We start from the raw sequence: 21,928 nt of genomic DNA on the forward strand, positions 1-21,928 counted from the left end.
ATCTAGTAATGGAGATCAAAGGCAGACTTAATAAAGAATAATTACAAAAGATGCACAACAATTTATTTATTGATATTACACCAACATGTTGTGGTCTGAGTACCTCTGTCCTCCCCAAATTCTTTTGAAACCTTGGTGTGGTGATTTGAATATGCTTGGCCCAGAAAGTGGCACTATTAGGAAGTGTGGTCTTGTTGGAATAGATGTGGCTTTGTTGAAGAAAGTTTGTCACTGTAGGGTTTGTCACTCCCAACAGCATGGGAGACTGTCTTCTGTCTGCCTTTGGATCAAGAAGTAGAACTTTAGGCTCCTCCAGCCCCACATCTGCCTGCATGCTGCCATGCTCCCACCTTGATGATAATGGACTGAAAACCTGAACCTGCAAGCCAGCCCCAATTAAATGCTGTCCTTTAGAAGAGTTGCCTTAGTCATGGTATCTCGACACAGCAATGGAAACTAAGACATTTAGTGTCTGATATGGTATTTCCGGATGGAATTTCTGATAGGCAATTAGGATTGGACATGTTCATGAAAGTGAAGCACAACAAAACTTTTTTAAACTTTATTTTCTTCTGGAGGGTGGTTGCAAGGGCAGAGGGAAGATAGAAAGGGATGGGTTGATGAGCGAGATTGGGGTGCATAATGTGAAATTCTCAAAAAAATCAGCTAAAAGTTGAGAGAGAGAGACAGAGACAGAGAGACAGAGAGGGACAGAGAGACAGAGAGAGACAGAGACAGAGTTTTCCCTTACAAGAAAAAACTCTACCTTCTTGACCCTTTGAAGAAAGAGATGAGGTGGGCCCTCACAAGAAACCATCTATTCTGAGTCTTGGAACCATAAAAAAAACTTCTATTCTATTTATTATTTTGTTGAACCTAATAGTATTATCACTGTGACTAATATTACTACTAGTGGCTATCTGAAATTCTAACTTAAGAATTGCTACAGCCTGGAGAGTCATCTTTCCCAAAGTCAAAATCAAGGGGTAAAAAAGTCACATAACAATAACAGGGGTCAGCCCTAAAAGAATATGTATATGAGGAACACTAAATGGATTCAGCAAGTCTTATTTATAAAGTGCATGTGTGTGTGGGCCTGTGTCTGTGTCAGTGTCATCTGTGTGTTGGTTGCTTTTATGTCAACGTGTAAAAGCTAGCTTTGTACAAAAATAAGGAACCTCAATTGAAAAAAACACCTCCACCAAATAGGTATGTAGCCAAGCCTCTAGGGCATCTTCTTGATTGATGAAGGATATGGAGGTCCCAGTCCTTTGGTGGTTAGTGTCATTCCTCAACAAGTGGTTTTGGGGGTGTATAAGAAAACAGGATAAGCAAGCTTTAGGGAACAAGCCAGTAAGCAGCATCCCACCATGGCCTCTGCATCGGTTCCTACCTCTTGCTTTCTGCCCTGTCTTCCCTTCATGATCTTCATGATAGATGCTAGACTGTGATGTGAAACTGTAAGCTGAAATAAAGCCTTTCCTCCCAAGTTCCTTTTTGGTCATGTTTAATAATAGCAGTAGAAACCCTAACTAAAACTTAGTGTGTGTGAGTGTGTGCATGTGTGTGTGTGTGTGTGTGTGTGTGTGAGTGTGTGTGTGAGTATGTATGTGTGTGTGTGTTTGAGTGTAACATTATTAATTAAAGAAAAAGAGACCATGAATTTGAAAACATTATCACAGAGTATTTGGAGAGAGGAGAATAACTGATAGATAGATAGATAGATAGATAGATAGATAGATAGATAGAGATAGATAGATAGATAGATAGATAGATAGATAGATAGATAGATAGATAGATAGATAGATAGATAGATAGAGATAGATAGATAGATATAGATAGATAGATAGATAGATAGATAGATAGATAGATAGATAGATAGATAGATAGATATGAAGTAGAAGAATTACTTTTCTATCCTGTAGCTTTTAAAAGAATAAAATAAAATTAGCAAGAATAAGCTCTAATTGACAGCCTCAAAGACATTTTATAAAGAGAAATATTCTGTTTTCTTTTCATATGAGTGACTGGTCTAAATTTATTCCTTTGATGAACTAAAGAGTCCTAACCATTTGACATCCTGGATTAATCCTCTCTATATAACTGGTGTATTATTTACTATGGCAGATTATTGGCACTGATGAAAACTGTCAATCTTTTTGATAGAAAGAGGAAAATTTTCATCTGTTCATAATTTAATTTCTTTAGCCACATTGTTTCCATTTTTTAAAAGAAATTTGTTAAATATGTGGAGGAAAGGGGATTTCAAGATGGCTTCCAACACCAGCCATTCCTACTTTGCATTTTATTGTTGCTTCATGCTTGGACTTTCAGACTTTGGTGCATGACTTGGACTTACATAGAGTTTTAGTTGTCTTTCCTTTGTTCTAGTTATTATGAAACTTCAATATCAAAATCTCAAAGCTTTCCATTATTCTCGGTAGCCCCTTTCAATTACCTTCTCTCATCACTTGACAGCTGTTCAGGGCCCTCTGCCTTCTTGCTTGCTTTGCAGTTGTTTCTCTCTGGCCTTACTGCCTACCTTCATTCTTCTGTTTCCTCTGTGTTAAATCTGATCCCTTTGTGTATTTCCTTAGATAAGCTATAACACACTCAAGGTTGGGCAATTATTTTCCCACAGAACCTTACAAACTTCTCTCCTTGTTTGATCCAAACCATTGTTGACCTGAAGACAGAGCCTTACCTGTAGTCCTTCGTAATAAACTCTTTTCTTGATTTTGCTCGCTTTATATTCATTTTATTTTTCTCCTATATCATCTATGATATGGTATAATTTGTTTCTTAGTCTAATGGTTTACATCACCAAAATTCAGACTTGTATATCTTTAACAATGTCTTCCTGTCCTTTCCTTGTGTGTTTTCTGCCTAAAAAGTATGTCAGTTAGATATTTGACATTTTAAACCTGTCTGTATATCCTAGCATCTACTTAGCTATACTGTTTTATTGGTCTTATTTTCATTCTTATTTTGTTCATTTGGGGAAATGTCACTGACTTTTGTCCAACTACTCAATAATTACATTTTTGTTTTAGTTCTAGTGTTTCATACCTATTTTTATACTCTATTTTCCTCTTAAGCAACTAAGAAGTCAGGCTGAGCAAACAGCTTAACATATAAAGCACTTGCTATAGAAACCAAGGAACAGAGTTCAAGTTCCCAGGACCCATGTAAATGCCAGATGGGTATGGTAGCCCACCCTTACTCCCAGAAAGGAAATGGACACAAGGCCTTCCCAGTAAGCTATGTAGAGAACAACAGCCTATCCAGCACATGGTACTAGTAATGCTGGGTATGCACTACAGAAAAATAAAATTAGATCCACATATCCTACCCTGCATGCAGAAAATAATTCAAAGATAATAAAAGAAAAAAGAATAAAAGAATTAGTTAAAAACCAGAAACACTAAACTATAAGGAAAGACAGAGAAACTATTTCAAAATATAGGAACAGATAAAGATTTGGTGAACAAAACTTCAATTGCAAAGGAAAAAAACCCAGGAATTAACAAATGGTAGTACATGGAATTATCAAGTTTCTATACAACAAAGTAAACTACCAACCAAGGAGGGGAAAACCCTTTAAATAGGAGAAAATATGTGTCAGCTATATGTCAAGTAGCATGTTAATATCTACAATATTTTTTAAGTGGAAATTTTAAGTACCATGAGTTGGAAAGACGCCTCCCCAGTTGAGAGTACTGGCTGCTCCTCCAGAGGACCCAGGTTGGATCCCCACTGACAATTGTTTTTGACTTCAGATCCAGGAGATCTGACCTATCTTCTTGCCTTCTGCATGAGGTACTGTATGCATGTGTATGCATGTATGTATACATATACTACATAAGCATACATTTGGTTAAAACACCCATATGCATAAAATACAACTTTAACTACAAATAAATAATTATTTTTAAAAGTTCCACACAAGCAAAACTACCAGTCAGCATAGGCTAACAAAAGGAAAATACTTTTCCCAAAAGAACACAAATGGTCAATAAATATTTTTACTTGTTCAAATCCTTTAGCCTACAGGGAAATGCAAATAAATCTTGCTTCATATTATCTCACTTCAGTCAACCAGACTATCATCAGGAAATCAAAAGACAGCTAGTGCTTAAGAGGCCGTGAGGGAGCGGAAACACTTATTCACCACTGGGCTAGAGGTGGGGTAGAAATGAACACAGACCCAGGGAGGGTAAATGTGCTTTCCCTTAAACTAAAGAGGGAACAAATGGAACCACCAGTTGACCCTGTTAAACTACTCACGCCCATCACCAAAGGGCTCTATATGCTCACACAGATACTTACAGATCCATGTTGATTGCTACTGTACTCACAGGAGCTGAAAAATGAGATCAGCCTAGCTGTTTATCAACTCGTGAACGGATGATGAAAACATGATACATATACATAATAGAATTTTAGCCAACTGCACAGAATAATGTAATTTTATGAAAGTGGGTGGATTCTAAAGTGAATATTAACTAAGCAAAATGATGTAGACTCACAAAGACAGACACATGTTCTCTCTCAAATGCAGATGCTGACTTCAGTGTTCACATATATGTGTCCATCCATGTGGGTTTAGGCCCCAAGAATAGAAAGGAGAGCATGAGACCATGAAAGCAAGGAGCTGAGGAAAAGAAGGAACAAAATAGGACATATACTGTATTAACAGAAAGGAGGGTAGCATGTGTAGAAGGATAGAAAGGGGGCCAGGGTTGTCGGAGAGAAAATGGGGATGAAGCCTAACTAAACAGGTACAAATTAAGGTTCTAAAATTCCATAATGGAACTCAATATCTTGTGTGCTAACTAAAAATTAAAATAGAAAAGAATGTGGCCTCCTGGCTCAGTAACTGAAGTTTTACTTTAATCTTTATTAATTTATATGGTCACCCGTGACTGGGAGATGCCACCACACTTGACATTGCACCCACAAGGAGACATGGTACAGAATATTGATGTAGCCAAAAATACATTTTCACATGCTGGAGCTGCCTCTGGTTGTCTAGATATCAAGCAAAATGTATTTAAAAAGTAAGATTTTTTTTAAGTCCAGGACCAAGCATGTGAATGGTCTCCTATTTGCCTTCAAGCAGCTGATCTGTTCAGCGAGCAGCCTCTTGCCTTCTCTGTGCAGATGTCTTGAACCACCCAGTGAAGACAGTGATCCATATTATATGGGTTTGTGGAGTGAAGAAGTTGGGTGTTGAGAAAGTGCCCAACACATGTTGAATACTTAGAAATAAAGGAACTGCTATTTCTATTTTCTAAGGATGAAAAGGAGTAGTTGCTACTCTACTGAGCAGGTAGAGAAAATTGGACAAGACTCATTTATTGAATGTTTTGAAGCAAGGAAGTCATACTTTAGTCAGGATAAGATTAGACACCCTCTTCCATTTGAAGAAATAACAACACTTTAAAAAATTATGTCATCCAGATCACTGGGGGTCATTTTCCGTGTTCTCTAGGCATTGCAGGGCTGTTGGGCAAATGACAGAATGACTTGCTATGACGGAATTATGAGTTTGTGAGACAGGAAGAAACATGGTTAGATAAAAGGGTTTCTTATGAAACCTGCCCAGGAGTTTGCGTTCTAATTTTTAATTTAATTATTTATTTTATAACTCAAACCCAAAAGCTACTTAAAGGGTCACAATGTTCTGGCTTGGCAAAATATTTACAAATCATTGACATTTTCACTAATCCTCAGAGAACATGATGTGGCCTTCTGTTTTTTTGTACTTTTGTTCTTAAGTAAGTTGTGTTTAAGAAAGACAAGCATCACAGGGTAACTCACCATATGCTGTCATGTCATGCATTACTTAATATATTTAAACTACCAAAGACAAGTTCAAATCCAATAGAGTTAACCTCAAGCACTTGGAGATTCAGTAACTTGCATAAGTTTAAGAATAAAATATTTTAGATATGTGTCAACGCTTTTGAAAGTCATCCAGGGATAATGAAGTAATGCTCATTAAGAATTTTCTAACCAAGTGTGTGTGAAAAGATCTAATTATTCTCTAATAGATTCTAAAATCTATTTAGATTTCTAAAATCTAATACATTTTCTTCAAAGAAAAAACTCATAATGAAAGTGAAAAAAGAGGCAGTTCCAAAAACACAGAAATTCTAAGAAGCACTATGAATTTGTTCATACATTCTGTTTGTTCTAGTGAAGACAAAATCCTGTCTGAAGCACATGAATAGAACTTTTTTAATGTTCTTCCAGGGCAGATTTTAACCACAGCAACAGATTACATCTCTCATTCCAATTTGCATTTGTTAAAATGCAATTCCCAAAAAGGTAGTAGGGGTGGATGCTTCTAGAACTTCCCAGCTACCCTTGGTTTCACATTCCAAAAACCATAATCTTTGCTCTTATGCTAAAAAGAAAAGGGAAAGGAAAGGAAGGAAAGGAAAGAGGAGAGGAGGGAAGGAAATGATCTCAGTCCACCCATGTGACTTCTAGGTGAAAACTTGTGAATTGATGAGAATCGGGCTTCTCAGAACTCCCTTAGGTTTTCCTGTAGTTCAGGCTGAGAATATGTGTTCCTTGGTTCAGTCGTTGTCACGGAGATGATTTTTGTTTAACAAATAAGTGAAATAAACAGCTACAGACAAACTAGACAGTATAAACTTTACATGTATGAATAACTTCCTTTCAAACCCTACTCTCTTAATCTTGCCTTTTGAGCTCTTTCTAATTAGATAGATTCATTGTTTTCACTAAACATTTTACCTAGTAAACACTTTATCTATAATATGCTAAATATTGTGAAAGCTGAAGAAATGAGCCAGATGATCCATTTGGATAAGAAGGGATGTGGTGATGCTGGGGGGCAGTCCTAGGTACAGTGATTGCAAGCTACAGAACTAGATGCGGAAGTGTCTTTCAATGAACTACCCATTATCAAACCTAAGTTAGTAGATTTGCATGATTATGCCACAGGATAAAGGTGTATGAAATGATATATGTTGTGATGCCAGTTAAATGAGAAAACTTCAGAAACGACATTCTTACTTCATCTGTCCCCCTGTTTAATTGAGTCAATTTGGGAACTAAAGTAAAATTTCATTCATCTTTATGTATTCAAACCTGATCCTCTAGGATCAATTGTATTAATCTTCTAATCGCCTGCATATGTCCAGTCTCTCACTAGTATTATTCTAAGTTTCCACACAATCAGTCCACACAATAGTTGTGCTTCCTGACTTCAGAATGGTGCACATGGTGTTAGGGCCATTGCACAAGGTAGGAATGAACTAAGATGCTAATTTCTCAAGTCTACTTTCTTTAGTTTGAATACATGTTACCTACAGCGGCTTTATTCTACTAGTATGTCTGTATGGAGTAGTCTGGCAATTTGATAAGATTCTAAATTCATCCATCAATTTTCACCCTGAAATGGGATTATTTAACTTACCTTTAAAATTGGTTGATAACACCTTATATCTACTACAGTCTATTCCATAGATTTCTATCTACCCTGTGTGTCAAGTTGACACAAGCTGGAGTTATCACAGAGAAAGGAGCCTCTCTTGAGGAAATGTCTCCATGAGATCCAGCTATAAGACATTTTCTCAATTAGTGATCAAGTGGGGAGGATCCATTGTGGATGGTACCATCCCTGGGCTGGTAGTCTTGGCTTCTATAAGAAAGCAAGCTGAGCAAGCCAGGGGAAGCAAGCCAGTAAGTAACATCTCTCTATGGCCTCTACACCAGCTCCTACTTCCTGCCCTGTGTGAATTTCAGTCCTGACTTCCTTTGGTGATGAACAGCAATGTGAATGATTAAGCTGAATAAACCTTTTCCTCCCCAACTTGCTTCTTAGTCATGTTTGTGCAGGAATAGAAACCCTGATTAAGATACACCATCACCATCTTCTCTATTTTATTATATGCCAATACTTGTCATCAAGTTGTTATATTTCAAAAGTTAGCACAGAGCCAGCATAGTGAATGCATAATTAAGTGGATGAATTAATGGTGCAGAACTTCCAGGCAGAATTCCTTTGGTACTCATCATTGATGATAGGTCTAAAAATTAGTAGTAATAGTCATAGTAATAGTCAGCCGATAAGGTAGTACCGTTAAAGCAATGTGTGATACAAGATGCACATTGAGGTGTAGAATTCACAGCATTTCTATTATGACAGTGCTCAACAGAGAAGAGTATAATTTTTTTTAATTCAAAAGCAAAAGTTAGCACTAAGCTTTATTTAAACATTTCTCAACTACTGCAGAGTAGAGGTAGACTAATTTTCTTCCTTTTAATTTATGATATATATATATATATATATATATATATATATATATATTAGATGACAGAATCAAAGTAGATTACATTTCCAAAGCTTTAATCTAGGGACACTTGACTTGAATAGGAAATGCTGACTGCTCTTGCAGAAGACCTGGGTTTAGTTCGAAGCACCTATAGTGGCTCACATGTGCCTGTGACCTTGTTCTACAAGGTCTGATGTCCTCCTCTGACTTATGAAGTCTCTATGCACTCATGGAGCACGTATGGACATAAAGGCATGTATGTGTTCAAGTTAAGTCTGTATCTTTAGATTCTAGGTTTTAGTAGACATTCTCATCTTAAAGTTTCGTATTCAAACTCCTTACTTTAAACTTCGTTTTGGTAGTCTCTCTGGGGCCATATTTTTTAAAGGTATTTTTAAAGGCAAGAAGACATTTCCATGGATGAACACATACTGAACAGTCACTGTAATCTTCGTAGTTTCCAAGAGAATTTGCATACATGAAAATGCCAAAAGCAGAGATGGATTTATTAATACCTGCAACTTAATAACTCTGAATTACTTAGGAGATTACTATTGTATAAGATCCAGGTTTGGTTTCCAGTATCTATAAAGGTTCACAAGTGCTGATAACCCAGTTCCATAAGATCTGATGCCCTCCTCTGACCTCTGAAGCTTCTATGTACATGAAATGCACATGTAGACATGAAGGCATATGGACATACATAAATGTTTTTGAGAGAGAAATGGGAGTGTACATCTTTCAATTTACAATATCATCTGTTCTATCAAATGATAGGACATCTGCCATGACTTTTTATGTAAATGATCACAAAATCAGTGTATAATAAAGTATGGAAATGACAAACCTCTCAAAATTCCCTTTACAACAATGGGCAGTGAGGTCAATCGTCTGAGCCATTTAATATCATCCCAGCTGAGAGATGGGTCTATAGCTTGTGCCACATATTCAGCAAGGCCACTGTTGTCTCCAAAATTCCCCTTAGGAGAAAATGCCAAATCGTTGGTTTCAAAGTTTTTCATCCTAGAATAGATGTATAGAATATGAATTAGAGACAACTTATATCTGACTTGATACGTAGAAGAGGAATTAGAGACAGCTTATATCTGACTTGGTGAAAATAAGGAAAAGAGTCCCCCTGTCTGAAATATACTTAGTCACTTACGGGTTGGTTGTCTGCAACTTTTCTAGGTACAGGAGTGTGTTCTAACTGTGACCATCCAGTGATTTCAACTGGCCACCTAAAGTTTACTTTACAGAAGTGTGCTTTATTCAGACAAATCAGTTTCGATTATCGATATGTGGCCATGTTCAAATGTTTCCTGTTTCGGTCAGTTTACAACTACAGACAATAGACTGGATGTTATTTTCAGCCAGCCATGCAAATTCAGCATAATAGAAACCATTTGCTTTATGGTTTACAAAGACCTTTTATATATTCATATTTGTACATTTCTCCCTTTGAAAATTTCTTAGAAGGTAACATTGAATCACTACAATTCCTATTTTATATAAAAAAAAAAAATAGTAACTCATGTGCGGAACAAAGTGACCAAGAAGCTAGCTCAGGACATTAATGGAGATCTGGCCTGGATCATTAGACTGATAATGATATATTTTTGGCTTAGATGTGTTGGACTGTGGGCATTGATGGGAATCAGGAAGTGTCTCACAGTATCCTCCTATACTCTCTGGTTGCCTGGTTATACTCTCAAACTCTGATCTTCTATAGAACCTTAGCAAGAGCCTGGCTTTCAAGTGATCACCAACCATTATTCTTTCTTTTGTGCATGTACATGTGCATGTACCTGTGCGTGTGTCTTAGTGCCAGACTTCATTACCACACAGCAAACTGGAAGTGTCATCTCCTGCCCCTCTGGGTGGACTCGCTCTGAGATGTAGTATGCATAATGATCCCAGAATGTTCTCACTGGATTAGGTGCTTCAGGGGCCCACAGTTTTATCAGTCTTCACAAAATTCTGCCTTTTGTTGCCTTCCTCTCCTGATCATACTTTCCTATATGCTAACAGTCTTCACTTTCCGAAATACACTGGGCCAATGGCTGTTTTGTTCCCAGGGACCCACAGCCTAGCGATGCTACTCGTGAGCTGTCATCTCCTACTCTAACTTGTTGATTTCGTTGACCAAGTAGTTCTCTAACTCACAACCAAGCCTCTACTACTGAATCCCCCATGCTTGAAATCCTCTTCCTTGCTCTAGCATGTCCTTCTTGGGTGTATTTAGACCGTCTCACAAGCTAAAGAAAGAGTTCACTCTGCTTGCAGCTCTGATCATTCCTCATGGATGACTGGCAATGTGGGCATGCAAATGGCTCCTTCCGTGTGGCTTAGCAGTCTACACTCCCCAAATTTACTTGCACACTAATCACATGAAAGACTTCTCTTGAATTGCTGGAACTCAACTCACTCTCCTACACACTTTAACTGAGCTGTTAGCTATTCTTAGGGGACAACACAACTGTTGGATTAGTCCCAGATCATTTTCCCCTCCACCACCTCGGCCACTGAATGTAGAGAAGATCTTAGAGCCATGGCTAAAACTGCATGTCAGCAGACGGAAGTATCTAGGAATTCTATTTTCAAATCATTTGTAGACATTCTTTTCATACAAACTTGGTTGATACTTAGTTTACACTTCGGGGCATTTCAGCTAAAATGACCCATGGAGTAGTTAGGGAGCACAGACCATCCAATGGAGACTAACTGTGAGCTCCAAACCACCCTAAGCAAGCCATTGTGTCATGGCAGCCTCCTCGGTAGGCTGAACATACTCCTGTAGATTCAGGGACATAAAGACATAAAGAACCCCCAAATACTTGATGTCCATCTAGTTATTGGCTTTTGATGGAATGCCTGAGCTTTTCTATTTGTCAAAGCACTTAGGGTTATATAGTATGTCACAATCCTAGGTCGTCTGTGGTCTCCTTAATGTGAATTGGATTAAGCTTTCTGTTCAATAAGTATATTCTTGGGAGAGAAACTTACCCCATTACATCAATAATACTAAACTGCAAACATAAATAATATTGTTAAAAGAAAAAAAGCACAATCTATCCCATCATCCGACAAGAAGGGGAAAAAAAGGAAACCATCTGCAAGTGTCCCTGCCCCCACTCCAAACAGGCGGCACTGCTTCGGCAGGGGCGGGTGAAAGGGTGAGATGGATAGGAAAAACAGAAACATGGATAAAATTATATAAATAACTGTTGTTATTCTTGGACCATGCAATGCAGATCAACACTTGAATGAATGTTGCCTTACAGAAATCTCAGGGCACAATGAAGCCTTGTTGTTACTCTAAACTTTGTTCAAAGCCAGAAGCCAAGAAAAAGTTTTCAGATATCTTGACAGAGAACCACGATGGAGTGTTTTACTGATGGCTCTGAAAGAAACTGCCATGAATGCTATTTTTATTCAGATTGTGACATATATGTGTGCATATATATGTATATAATATCGTATGTATATATATGTATGTGTATATACATATATACATATGTGCATATATAGTCTTTAAACCTTAAAGTGCCTTCTGATATTTATTTTGTAAAAAATGAAAACGCAACACCAAAATATTAACATAACTATTTAGAACTTAATTTTCAGAATCCTAAGCTGGTAAATACCGCAAAGAGATCAATTTTCTTCCTTGTAAAGGAAGTGGCTTTTGACATAGTTTTTAATCTAACATAGAAATTGACTTTGATTTTAGTAAGTCAGTATCAAGGGACAGTGATAATTGCTAAAGTTGATTATGTTTAAAGAAACTAATAGTCTAATAGTAAGAACGAGCATTGATGGTAACATATGACTTATAAACGAGCATTGATAGTAACATATGACTTATAAAAATACTGATAGTACAATACTAAGGATAAAGCTGCATCTTTGCACTGAAAACTCCCAAAAATAAAGAAAAATAAAAATCAGCTACGTTAACAATTTCATCAGAGTACAGAGAGGAAGAGAAGTTCACAATTCCCAGGAGATAAGGACAGGCATCAAACCTTACTTCTGTGCTTTCCTGACCAGAGAATATCCTGGTCACTTCCTCCTCAGTGTGGCCCAGTGGTCTAAAGACAGACCAGGGCCGTAAAATTGGAGTTCCAATACTGTTCAACTTTTTCCTAGTTACCTTATATCAGGAAATTCCCATATGTTTCAGTAAATTTCATATGCTGATTATACAATTACATGCCAAATACCTACTATTATCTGTCACTGTTGTAGATATTTAATAAATGCTCGAGTAAGAGATCTCCATACATCACAGAAAACATGCAAATTGTCAAGTTTGTTGGAATGTAAGTACAGGGCAAAATAAAGGCTCAAAAACACATGTTAAGTGTGGCAACATGGGTAGATCATTGTAAAGCTACTATTAAAAATGAACTCAATAAGGTTGTGGTCATTGGCATTGCAAAATGACCACAGATGTAGAGAGATTTACAATGTCACAAATTTGAGGGCTGGTGATATGGCTTATCTGTGAAGAACACTGGCTGCTTTTCCAAGTCCCATGTTCCATTACCAGCACATACATGCCCGCTTACAACCATCTATAACACCAGTTCCAAGGGACCCAGTGCCTTCTTCTGACCCCAGTGGGACACCACACTGCACAGATACACATGCAAGCAAAACACTCATACACATAAAAACTAAATTGGAATGTTACAAATGTATTATATTAGAAAGATCAAAATGGTTTTCCATGAGCTCAACTTAAGGTGTGTAGGGGTGTCCAGTCCCTTTGTCTGCCTAGACAAGAATAGATGACCCCCATGTGTTCTCACAGTGGACAGCCCAGCTTCCCCATGGTACGTGGTTCCAAACTCTGCTTTAGCATCTCAGTTCCTCCTCTGCCCAACATAAATGTCTCTGCCTAACAAAACCTCTTCGTTGCATATAATATCTAATGTGATGAAACAGGATCATCTCCCAGCTCAAGATCCTTAACTCAATCCCTTCTCCCAAGCTCATTTTCCCATGGAAGGTATCAGGTTCCGGGGATCAGGAATGGACAGACACCTTTTGCCTTAGTGTGCATTACTAACAATGATTCGCTCTTGTCACTTTTCCTTAAACTGTCTGATACCGTGAATGGAGGGGAAGAGACAAATCGTAAGCAAAGTAATGAATCATGTCCATGGAGCATGGACAAAGCAAAAGGCCTCTGCCTCACAGGCTCTGGAATCCGCGTGGTAAACTGGCTTTTTTTCTGCTTCTTCAGGAGAGGAGGATTTCCCCTCTGTCTCTCACTTGCATGGTTTGTAAAGAGCACACACGCATATGTTTTACATATAGACCAAGTGGCCATTACCAACCCTCTGAACTCTCTCTGCTCCCGGGTGCCAAGAGTCAGGGCCCTCCCCTCCACCCGGGCAGAGGAAGTAGCAAGGGCTGGAAGGAGCCAGGCTTAGCGACTCATTCTCCCCTGGATTTCCTGTCTCCCTCCCTTGCCAAACCTCACTTCTGAAAAGCAGGCTTCACCTTCTATGAGTCAGGTCAGTGCAAAAAGAAACTGATTTCATATCGGGCTGTTCACAGATGAATCGGGGGCGGGGGTGGGGTGTGGATGAATGAAGCCTCAAGCGGAAGGCTTGACCTCCAGTTTGTGTGTTCTGTCTTCTAACAGAGTGTGGATCACTGAGGTGCTGCTGAGCAGAAGCCACTGCTGCCTCGATGCCTTCAGGACAAGTCCTGCTAGTGTGTGAGGTTCGGATGGGGTGTGCCCAGCTGCAGGATATTTTACATGTTCCCCATAACCTGGATGTGTTGGTCGCGATTTGATCATCTTCAGAACAGAGCTGTGACAAGCTGGGCCACTCCTGTGAACACTAACAGCTGAAAGGGGTCTTTGTTTCACGGCTCTCCACTCCATCTGGGCAGAAGTCCAGGGGCAAAGGGAAAGGGGGGAGGGGGAGGGCCTGCGGCTCATCATGCAGTCACCCTGCGTTGAGAAGCAAGGGGTCCCAGCCAGGATACACAACAGTATTCTCCTGCCCACAAGACTAGATACTTAGCATTTGCAACCAAGATCAGGAAGCACAAAGCAAACCCCATGGTTCTATCACCATCACTGTTGTTAAGAGTGATGTCATTAGGAAAAGAGGAAATGGGCCATTCCTTCACAAACGACCAAAGGGAGTGTTTCCTGGAGGAAACTGCAGCAGTGTGAAACTAATTATTTTAGAAGGTCTATAAAAAGTAGGCAGTCAAAATAAAGTGAGTATAGATCGCATAGTAGAGAGGCTGGAAGTTGTTTGCTCCCTACATCATACCTAGGTAGCCTATTCATCGGACTGGTGGCATAGCTTTACAACCAAGTCTTTCTTTAGCTTACTTGAGGTACCATATACAGAAATAATATCCCCAAAACCCATCTGGGGGTGACAAGCATTCCCACTAATTACATCTCCAGTTGACACACAGCACAATAGCAAAATCTTATCTGTAGTTCTTTAAAGTCTCTTAAGTATGTTGGTGGCTATAGTAAATGACAGTTTTGTGGTCCTTACACAGGCTAGCAAACTCTTGTCTAAAATGCATATCATGTCACATTTCCAGTGATCTGTCTTCTTTTTGGGGAAACCTGACTAGAGTTTTGCTTCTGTTCATTTTGAACTTTTTCAGAGGTCAAACAGAGGATGCCTACACGTGACTTCTTTGCTTTATTTTTTATATTTCTTCTGTTTTTAAAGCCCTAGCTGTTCCAAACACAAACAAAATGTGGACAGAGTGAGCAGTGTCCCCTGTGCAATGAGCCTAGACTTCCTGGAAGGTATCCATAGCCACCCAACATCAAATATCATCCACTAATTCAAAGGTTTGATATGTGTTTAGATACATATAGTCCCAAGGAATGCCATACATCTATCATAAATGGTATGGGAAATGAAGAAGAGGCCCTTTTGGTATAGAATATGGAAAGAGAAAGCAATGAAGAAAGATACTAGAGCTGAAGAAACCTAGAGTCCTTTCTCAATGAGCTCCACTGAGGCTCTGGCCTTGACTCAAGTTCCTAAAATGCTACCAGGGAAGACACAGTTCAAAGTCAATAGAAGGTAGAATGTCCTGATAAAATATCAGTTCAATTTTAGATTATTTGATGCATGGTTTATGCCAACATGGGTGAATTAATGGGTGAATTAATAAATCTTTTTTTTTCTCCATCTTTATTAAATTGGGTATTTCTTATTTACATTACAATTGTTATTCCCTTTCCTGGTTTCTAGGCCAAAATCCCCCTAACCCCCCCTCCCCTTTTTATGGGAGTTCCCCTCCCCATCCTCCCCCCATTAACACCCTTCCCCCAATAATCATGTTCACTGGGAGTTCAATCTTGGCAGGACCTAGGGCTTCCCCTTCCACTGGTGCCCTTACTAGGCTATTCATTGCTACCTATGCAGTTGGAGCCCAGGGTCAGTCCATGTATAGTCTTTGGGTAGTGGCTTAGTCCCTGGAAGCTCTGGTTGCTTGGCATTGTTGTTCATAAGGAGTCTCGAGCCCCTTCAAGCTCTTCCAGTTCTTTCTCTGATTCCTTCAACGGGGGTCCCATTCTCAGTTCAGTGGTTTACTGCTGGCATTTGCCTATGTATTTGCTGTATTCTGGCCGTGTCTCTCAGGAGAGATCTACATCCGGTTCCTGTCAGCCTGCACTTCTTTGCTTCATCCATCTTATCTAGTTTGGTGGCTGTATATGTATGGGCCACATGTGGGGCAGGCTCTGAATGGGTGTTCCTTCTGTGTCTGTTTTAATCTTTGCCTCTCTATTCCCTCCCAAGGGTACTCTTGTTCCCCTTTTAAAGAAGGAGTGAAGCATTCACATTTTGATCATCCCTCTTGAGTTTCATGTGTTCTGTGCATCTAGGGTAATTCGAGCATTTGGGCTAATATCCACTTATCAATGAGTGCATACCATGTGTGTTTTTCTGTGATTGGGTTACCTCACTCAGGATGATCTTGATCCATGGATAAATCACATGAAAGAGGAGCAGAATGAAGTAGAAGATGAAGGGTCAGCTGCATGGCTGCTTCTACCTTCACGTCCGTCCTTTAATCAGACTTCCTTGCTCTAGCTGTTCCTACTTCAACTAAAATTAAACTGTGAATGTGAGTCTTTGATTTCCATGGAAAAATAGGCTACCAGGATCACAATAATAAAACCATGTCCTATAAAAAACTAATCGGTATGCTATTTTATATTTCCCAAAATATTTAATGCACTTTGGTAATAAAATCTTCTGTCGTTTAAAAATATACAGAAATCCCTCCTGTTCGAATAGCTGAAATGGGTGGCATCCCTAAGCAGGTATATGGCAGTACTTTCTCTAAAACACAGAACAAATCATTTCCAGTGCCTTTTAATGATAAGATTGATATCGCTATGGTTAATGTCTCCATGGAGCTCTACTACTCTATGGTATCTGCTTGCAAAATAAATAAATGAAGAAAGAAGAAAGAAAGAAAGAAAGGAAGGAAGGAAGGAAGGAAGGAAGGAAGGAAGGAAGGAAGGTAGAGAGAGAGAGACAGAGAGAGAGAAAGAAAGAAAGAAAGAAAGAAAGAAAGAAAGAAAGAGAGAAAGAAGGAAAGAAAGAAAGGGAGAGAGAGACAGAGAGAAAGAAAGAAAGAAAGAAAGAAAGAAAGAAAGAAAGAAAGAAAGAAGGAAGGAAAGAAAGAAAGTGAGCGAGCCAGCAGCTTCTGGAAGTGGCCCATGAAAAGAGAAGAGAAACTCCACTTGAATCTGTGAGATCATGCTTACCTGAGCTGTGGTGGTAGCTTGAACCTGTTCCGCACATCATCAAAGCGATTTCCCAGGTAAGGGGTGTCCACAGTCACAAATATGGCCTTGTAACCCATCTGCTCAGCCCTCTTCACTAGCTGCCTGCTGACCTCACGATCTTTGTAGATGTAGAGTTGCATCCAGCGAAGCGCCTCTGGGCCAGCCTCTGCCACCTCTTCTATTGAGGAAGTGGCCCAGGAACTCAACATCATGCCAGTTCCCATGGTCTGACAGGCTGCAATGAAAGGAGAAAATCGAGGTAGACCTAACACAGCTCCTCCTGCTAAGACTAGTGTTTCATTCAGGAAGACCTCTGCAAATACAACCTGTCAACATGAAATCACATCTTTAAGCATAAACACATAAAACTTGCATTGAATTTCTCCCTATGTTTATTATATCATTTGATGAAGAATAAGTAAATAACCCAAGGATAGCTGAAGGTGGAAACACCAAGAGCAATCGAAATGACTATCTTAGGGTACTGGCTATAGTGCATGTAATTAATTTATAAAATACATACAACCATTAAGGATAACACTGCTATGAAGGATAATTTATGTGTCAGCTTGTCTAGGGAATAATGCTCAGATATTTGGTCAAATAAATCTGGATGTTACCATGAGGTATTTTTATTCTCCCAGCTGACTGTCTTTGAACTTGACTTTGATATCATGTTCCATCAAGTTCTTCAGCCTTCTGCTTAGTCTGCAGATTTGGAGTTTAGGTGCCACCATGATTGTGTAACCCAAGTCCTAGAAATAAATCCTTATCTTTTTTTTTTTTTTTTTTTTTTTTTTTATTAACTTGAGTATTTCTTATGTACATTTGGAAAACATCCCTTCCTCCCCCCCTTCCTTATGGGTGTTCCCTCCCCACCCTCCCCCATTGCCGCCCTCCCCCAACAGTCTAGTTCACTGGGGGTTCAGTCTTAGCAGGACCCAGGGCTTCTCCTTCCACTGGTGCTCTTACTAGGATATTCATTGCTACCTATGAGGTCAGAGTCCAGGTCAGTCCATGTATAGTCTTTAGGTAGTGGCTTAGTCCCTGGAAGCTCTGGTTGCTTGGCATTGTTGTACATATGGAGTCTCAAGCCCCTTCAAGCTCTTCCAGTTCATTCTCTGATTCCTTCAACGGGGGTCCCGTTCTCAGTTCAGTGGTTTGCTGCTGGCATTCGCCTCTGTATTTGCTGTATTCTGGCTGTGTCTCTCAGGTTCGGCTACATCCGGCTCCTGTCGGTCTGCACTTCTTTGCTTCATCCATCTTGTCTAATTGGGTGGCTCTATATGTATGGGCCACATGTGGGGCAGGCTCTGAATGGGTGTTCCTTCAGTCTCTGTTTTAATCTTTGCCTCTCTCTTCCCTGCCAAGGGTATTCTTGTTCCCCTTTTAAAGAAGGAGTGAAGCCTTCACATTTTGATCATCCGTCTTGAGTTTCATTTGTTCTAGGGATCTAGGGTAATTCAAGCATTTGGGCTAATAGCCACTTATCAGTGAGTGCATACCATGTATGTCTTTCTGTGATTGGGTTAGCTCACTCAGAATGATATTTTCCAGTTCCAACCATTTGCCCTAAATTTCATAAAAGTCGTTGTTTTTGATAGCTGAGTAATATTCCATTGTGTAGATGTACCACATTTTCTGTATCCATTCCTCTGTTGAAGGGCATCTGGGTTCTTTCCAGCTTCTGGCTATTATAAATAAGGCTACGATGAACATAGTGGAGCACGTGTCTTTTTATATGTTGGGGCATCTTTTGGGTATATGCCCAAGAGAGGTATAGCTGGATCCTCAGGCAGTTCAATGTCCAATTTTCTGAGAAACCTCCAGACTGATTTCCAGAATGGTTGTACCAGTCTGCAACCCCACCAACAATGGAGGTGTTCCTCTTTCTCCACATCCTCGCCAGCATTTGCTGTCACCTGAGTTTTTGATCTTAGCCATTCTCACTGGTGTGAGGTGAAATCTCAGGTTGTTTTTGATTTGCATTTCCCTGATGACTAAAGATGTTGAACATTTCTTTAGGTGTTTCTCAGCCATTCGGCATTCCTCAGCTGTGAATTCTTTTGTTTAGCTCTGAACCCCATTTTTTAATAGGGTTATTTGTCTCCCTGAGGTCTAACTTTTTGAGTTCTTTGTATATTTTGGATATAAGGCCTCTATCGATTGTAGGATTGGTAAAGATCTTTTCCCAATCTGTTGGTTGCCGTTTTGTCCTGACCACAGTGTCCTTTGCCTTACAGAAGCTTTGTAGTTTTATGAGATCCCATTTGTCGATTCTTGATCTTAGAGCATAAGCCATTGGTGTTTTGTTCAGGAAATTTTTCCAGTGCCCATGTGTTCCAGATGCTTCCTAGTTTTTCTTCTATTAGTTTGAGTGTGTCTGGTTTGATGTGGAGGTCCTTGATCCACTTGGACTTAAGCTTTGTACAGGGTGATAAGCATGGATCGATCTGCATTCTTCTACATGTTGACCTCCAGTTGAACCAGCACCATTTGCTGAAAATGCTATCTTTTTTCCATTGGATGGATTTGGCTCCTTTGTCAAAAATCAAGTGACCATAGGTGTGTGGGTTCATTTCTGGGTCTTCAATTCTATTCCATTGGTCTATCTGTCTGTCTCTGTACCAATACCATGCAGTTTTTATCACAATTGCTCTGTAATACTGCTTGAGTTCAGGGATAGCGATTCCCCCCGAAGTCCTTTTATTGTTGAGCATAGTTTTAGCTATCCTGGGTTTTTTGTTATTCCAGATGAATTTGCAAATTGTTCTGTCTAACTCTTTGAAGAATTGGATTGGTATTTTGATGGGGATTGCATTGAATCTGTAGATCGCTTTTGGCAGAATGGCCATTTTTACTATATTAATCCTGCCAATCCATGAGCATGGGAGATCTTTCCATCTTCTGAGGTCTTCTTCAATTTCTTTCTTCAGAGTCTTGAAGTTCTTGTTGTACAAATCTTTTACTTGCTTGGTTAAAGTCACAACGAGGTACTTTTTATATTATTTGGGTCTATTATGAAGGTGTCGTTTCCTAATTTCTTTCTCGGCTTGTTTCTCTTTTGTGTAGAGGAAGGCTACTGATTTATTTGAGTTAATTTTATACCCAGCCACTTTGCTGAAGTTGTTTATCAGCTTTAGTAGTTCTCTGGTGGAACTTTTGGGATCACTTAAATATACTATCATATCATCTGCAAATAGTGATATTTTGACTTCTTCTTTTCCGATCTGTATCCCTTGACCTCCTTTTTTTGTTGTCTGATTGCTCTGGCTAGAACTTCAAGAACTATATTGAATAAGTAGGGAGAGAGTGGGCAGCCTTGTCTAGTCCCTGATTTTAGTGGGATTGCTTCAAGTTTCTCTCCATTTAGTTTAATGTTAGCCACTGGTTTGCTGTATATGGCTTTTACTATGTTTAGGTATGGGCCTTGGATTCCTATTCTTTCCAGGACTTTTTATCATGAAGGGGTGTTGAATTTTGTCAAATGCTTTCTCAGCATCTAATGAAATGATCATGTGGTTTTGTTCTTTCAGTTTGTTTATATAATGGATCCGTTGATGGTTTTCCGATATTAAACCATCCCTGCATGCCTGGGATGAAGCCTACTTGATCATGGTGGATGATTGTTTTGATGTGCTCTTGGATTCGGGTTTGCCAGAATTTTGTTGAGTATTTTTGCGTCGATGTTCATAAGGAAATTGGTCTGAAGTTCTCTTTCTTTGTTGGGTCTTTTGTGTGGTTTAGGTATAAGAGTAATTGTGGCTTCATAGAAGGAATTCGGTAGTGCTCCATCTGTTTCAATTTTGTGGAATAGTTTGGATAATATTGGTATGAGGTCTTCTATGAAGGTCTGATAGAATTCTGCACTAAACCCGTCTGGACCTGGGCTCTTTTTGGTTGGGAGACCTTTAATGACTGCTTCTATTTCCTTAGGAGTTATGGGGTTGTTTAACTGGTTTATCTGTTCCTGATTTAACTTCGGTACCTGGTATCTGTCTAGGAAATTGTCCATTTCCTGCAGATTTTCAAGTTTTGTTGAGTATAGGCTTTTATAGTAAGATCTGATGATATTTTGAATTTCCTCTGAATCTGTAGTTATGTCTCCCTTTTCATTTCTGATTTTGTTAATTTGGACACACTCTCTGTGTCCTCTCATTAGTCTGGCTAAGGGTTTATCTATCTTGTTGATTTTCTCAAAGAACCAACTTTTGGTTCTGTTGATTCTTTCTATGGTCCTTTTTGTTTCTACTTGTTGATTTCGGCTCTGAGTTTGATTATTTCCTGCCTTCTACTCCTCCTGGGTGTATTTGCTTCTTTTTGTTCTAGAGCTTTTAGGTGTGCTGTCAAGCTGCTGACATATGCTCTTTCCTGTTTCTTTCTGCAGGCACTCAGCGCTATGAGTTTTCCTCTTAGCACAGCTTTCATCGTGTCCCATAAGTTTGGGTATGTTGTACCTTCATTTTCATTAAATTCTAAAAAGTTTTTAATTTCTTTCTTTATTTCTTCCTTGACCAGGTTGTCATTGAGTAGAGCATTGTTCAATTTCCACGTATATGTGGGCATTCTTCCCTTATTGTTATTGAAGACCAGCTTTAGGCCGTGGTGGTCCGATAGCACGCATGGGATTATTTGTATCTTTCTGTACCTGTTGAGGCCCGTTTTTTGACCAATTATATGGTCAATTTTGGAGAAAGTACCATGAGGAGCTGAGAAGAAGGTATATCCTTTTGCATTAGGGTAGAACGTTCTATAAATATCCGTTAAGTCCATTTGGCTCATGACTTCTCTTAGTCTGTCTACGTCTCTG

The 21,928-nt window shown here is 39.2% G+C and overlaps 1 protein-coding gene across 1 annotated transcript in view; it reads right to left on the reverse strand.

Moving 5' to 3' along the window:
• Positions 1-21,928, reverse strand: part of Hao1 (hydroxyacid oxidase 1) — a 56,485-nt gene that overhangs the window by 9,571 nt on the left and 24,986 nt on the right. The window contains exons 3-4 of the mRNA XM_032902361.1: positions 17,098-17,353; positions 9,160-9,335 (exon numbers count right to left, since the gene is read on the reverse strand). Of these exons, the coding sequence (XP_032758252.1) occupies positions 9,160-9,335; positions 17,098-17,353 (432 nt within the window). The remainder of the gene's footprint in view (positions 1-9,159; positions 9,336-17,097; positions 17,354-21,928) is intronic.

Source organism: Rattus rattus, chromosome 5, assembly GCF_011064425.1.
Source record: "Rattus rattus isolate New Zealand chromosome 5, Rrattus_CSIRO_v1, whole genome shotgun sequence".
Taxonomy (NCBI): Eukaryota; Metazoa; Chordata; class Mammalia; order Rodentia; family Muridae; genus Rattus; species Rattus rattus.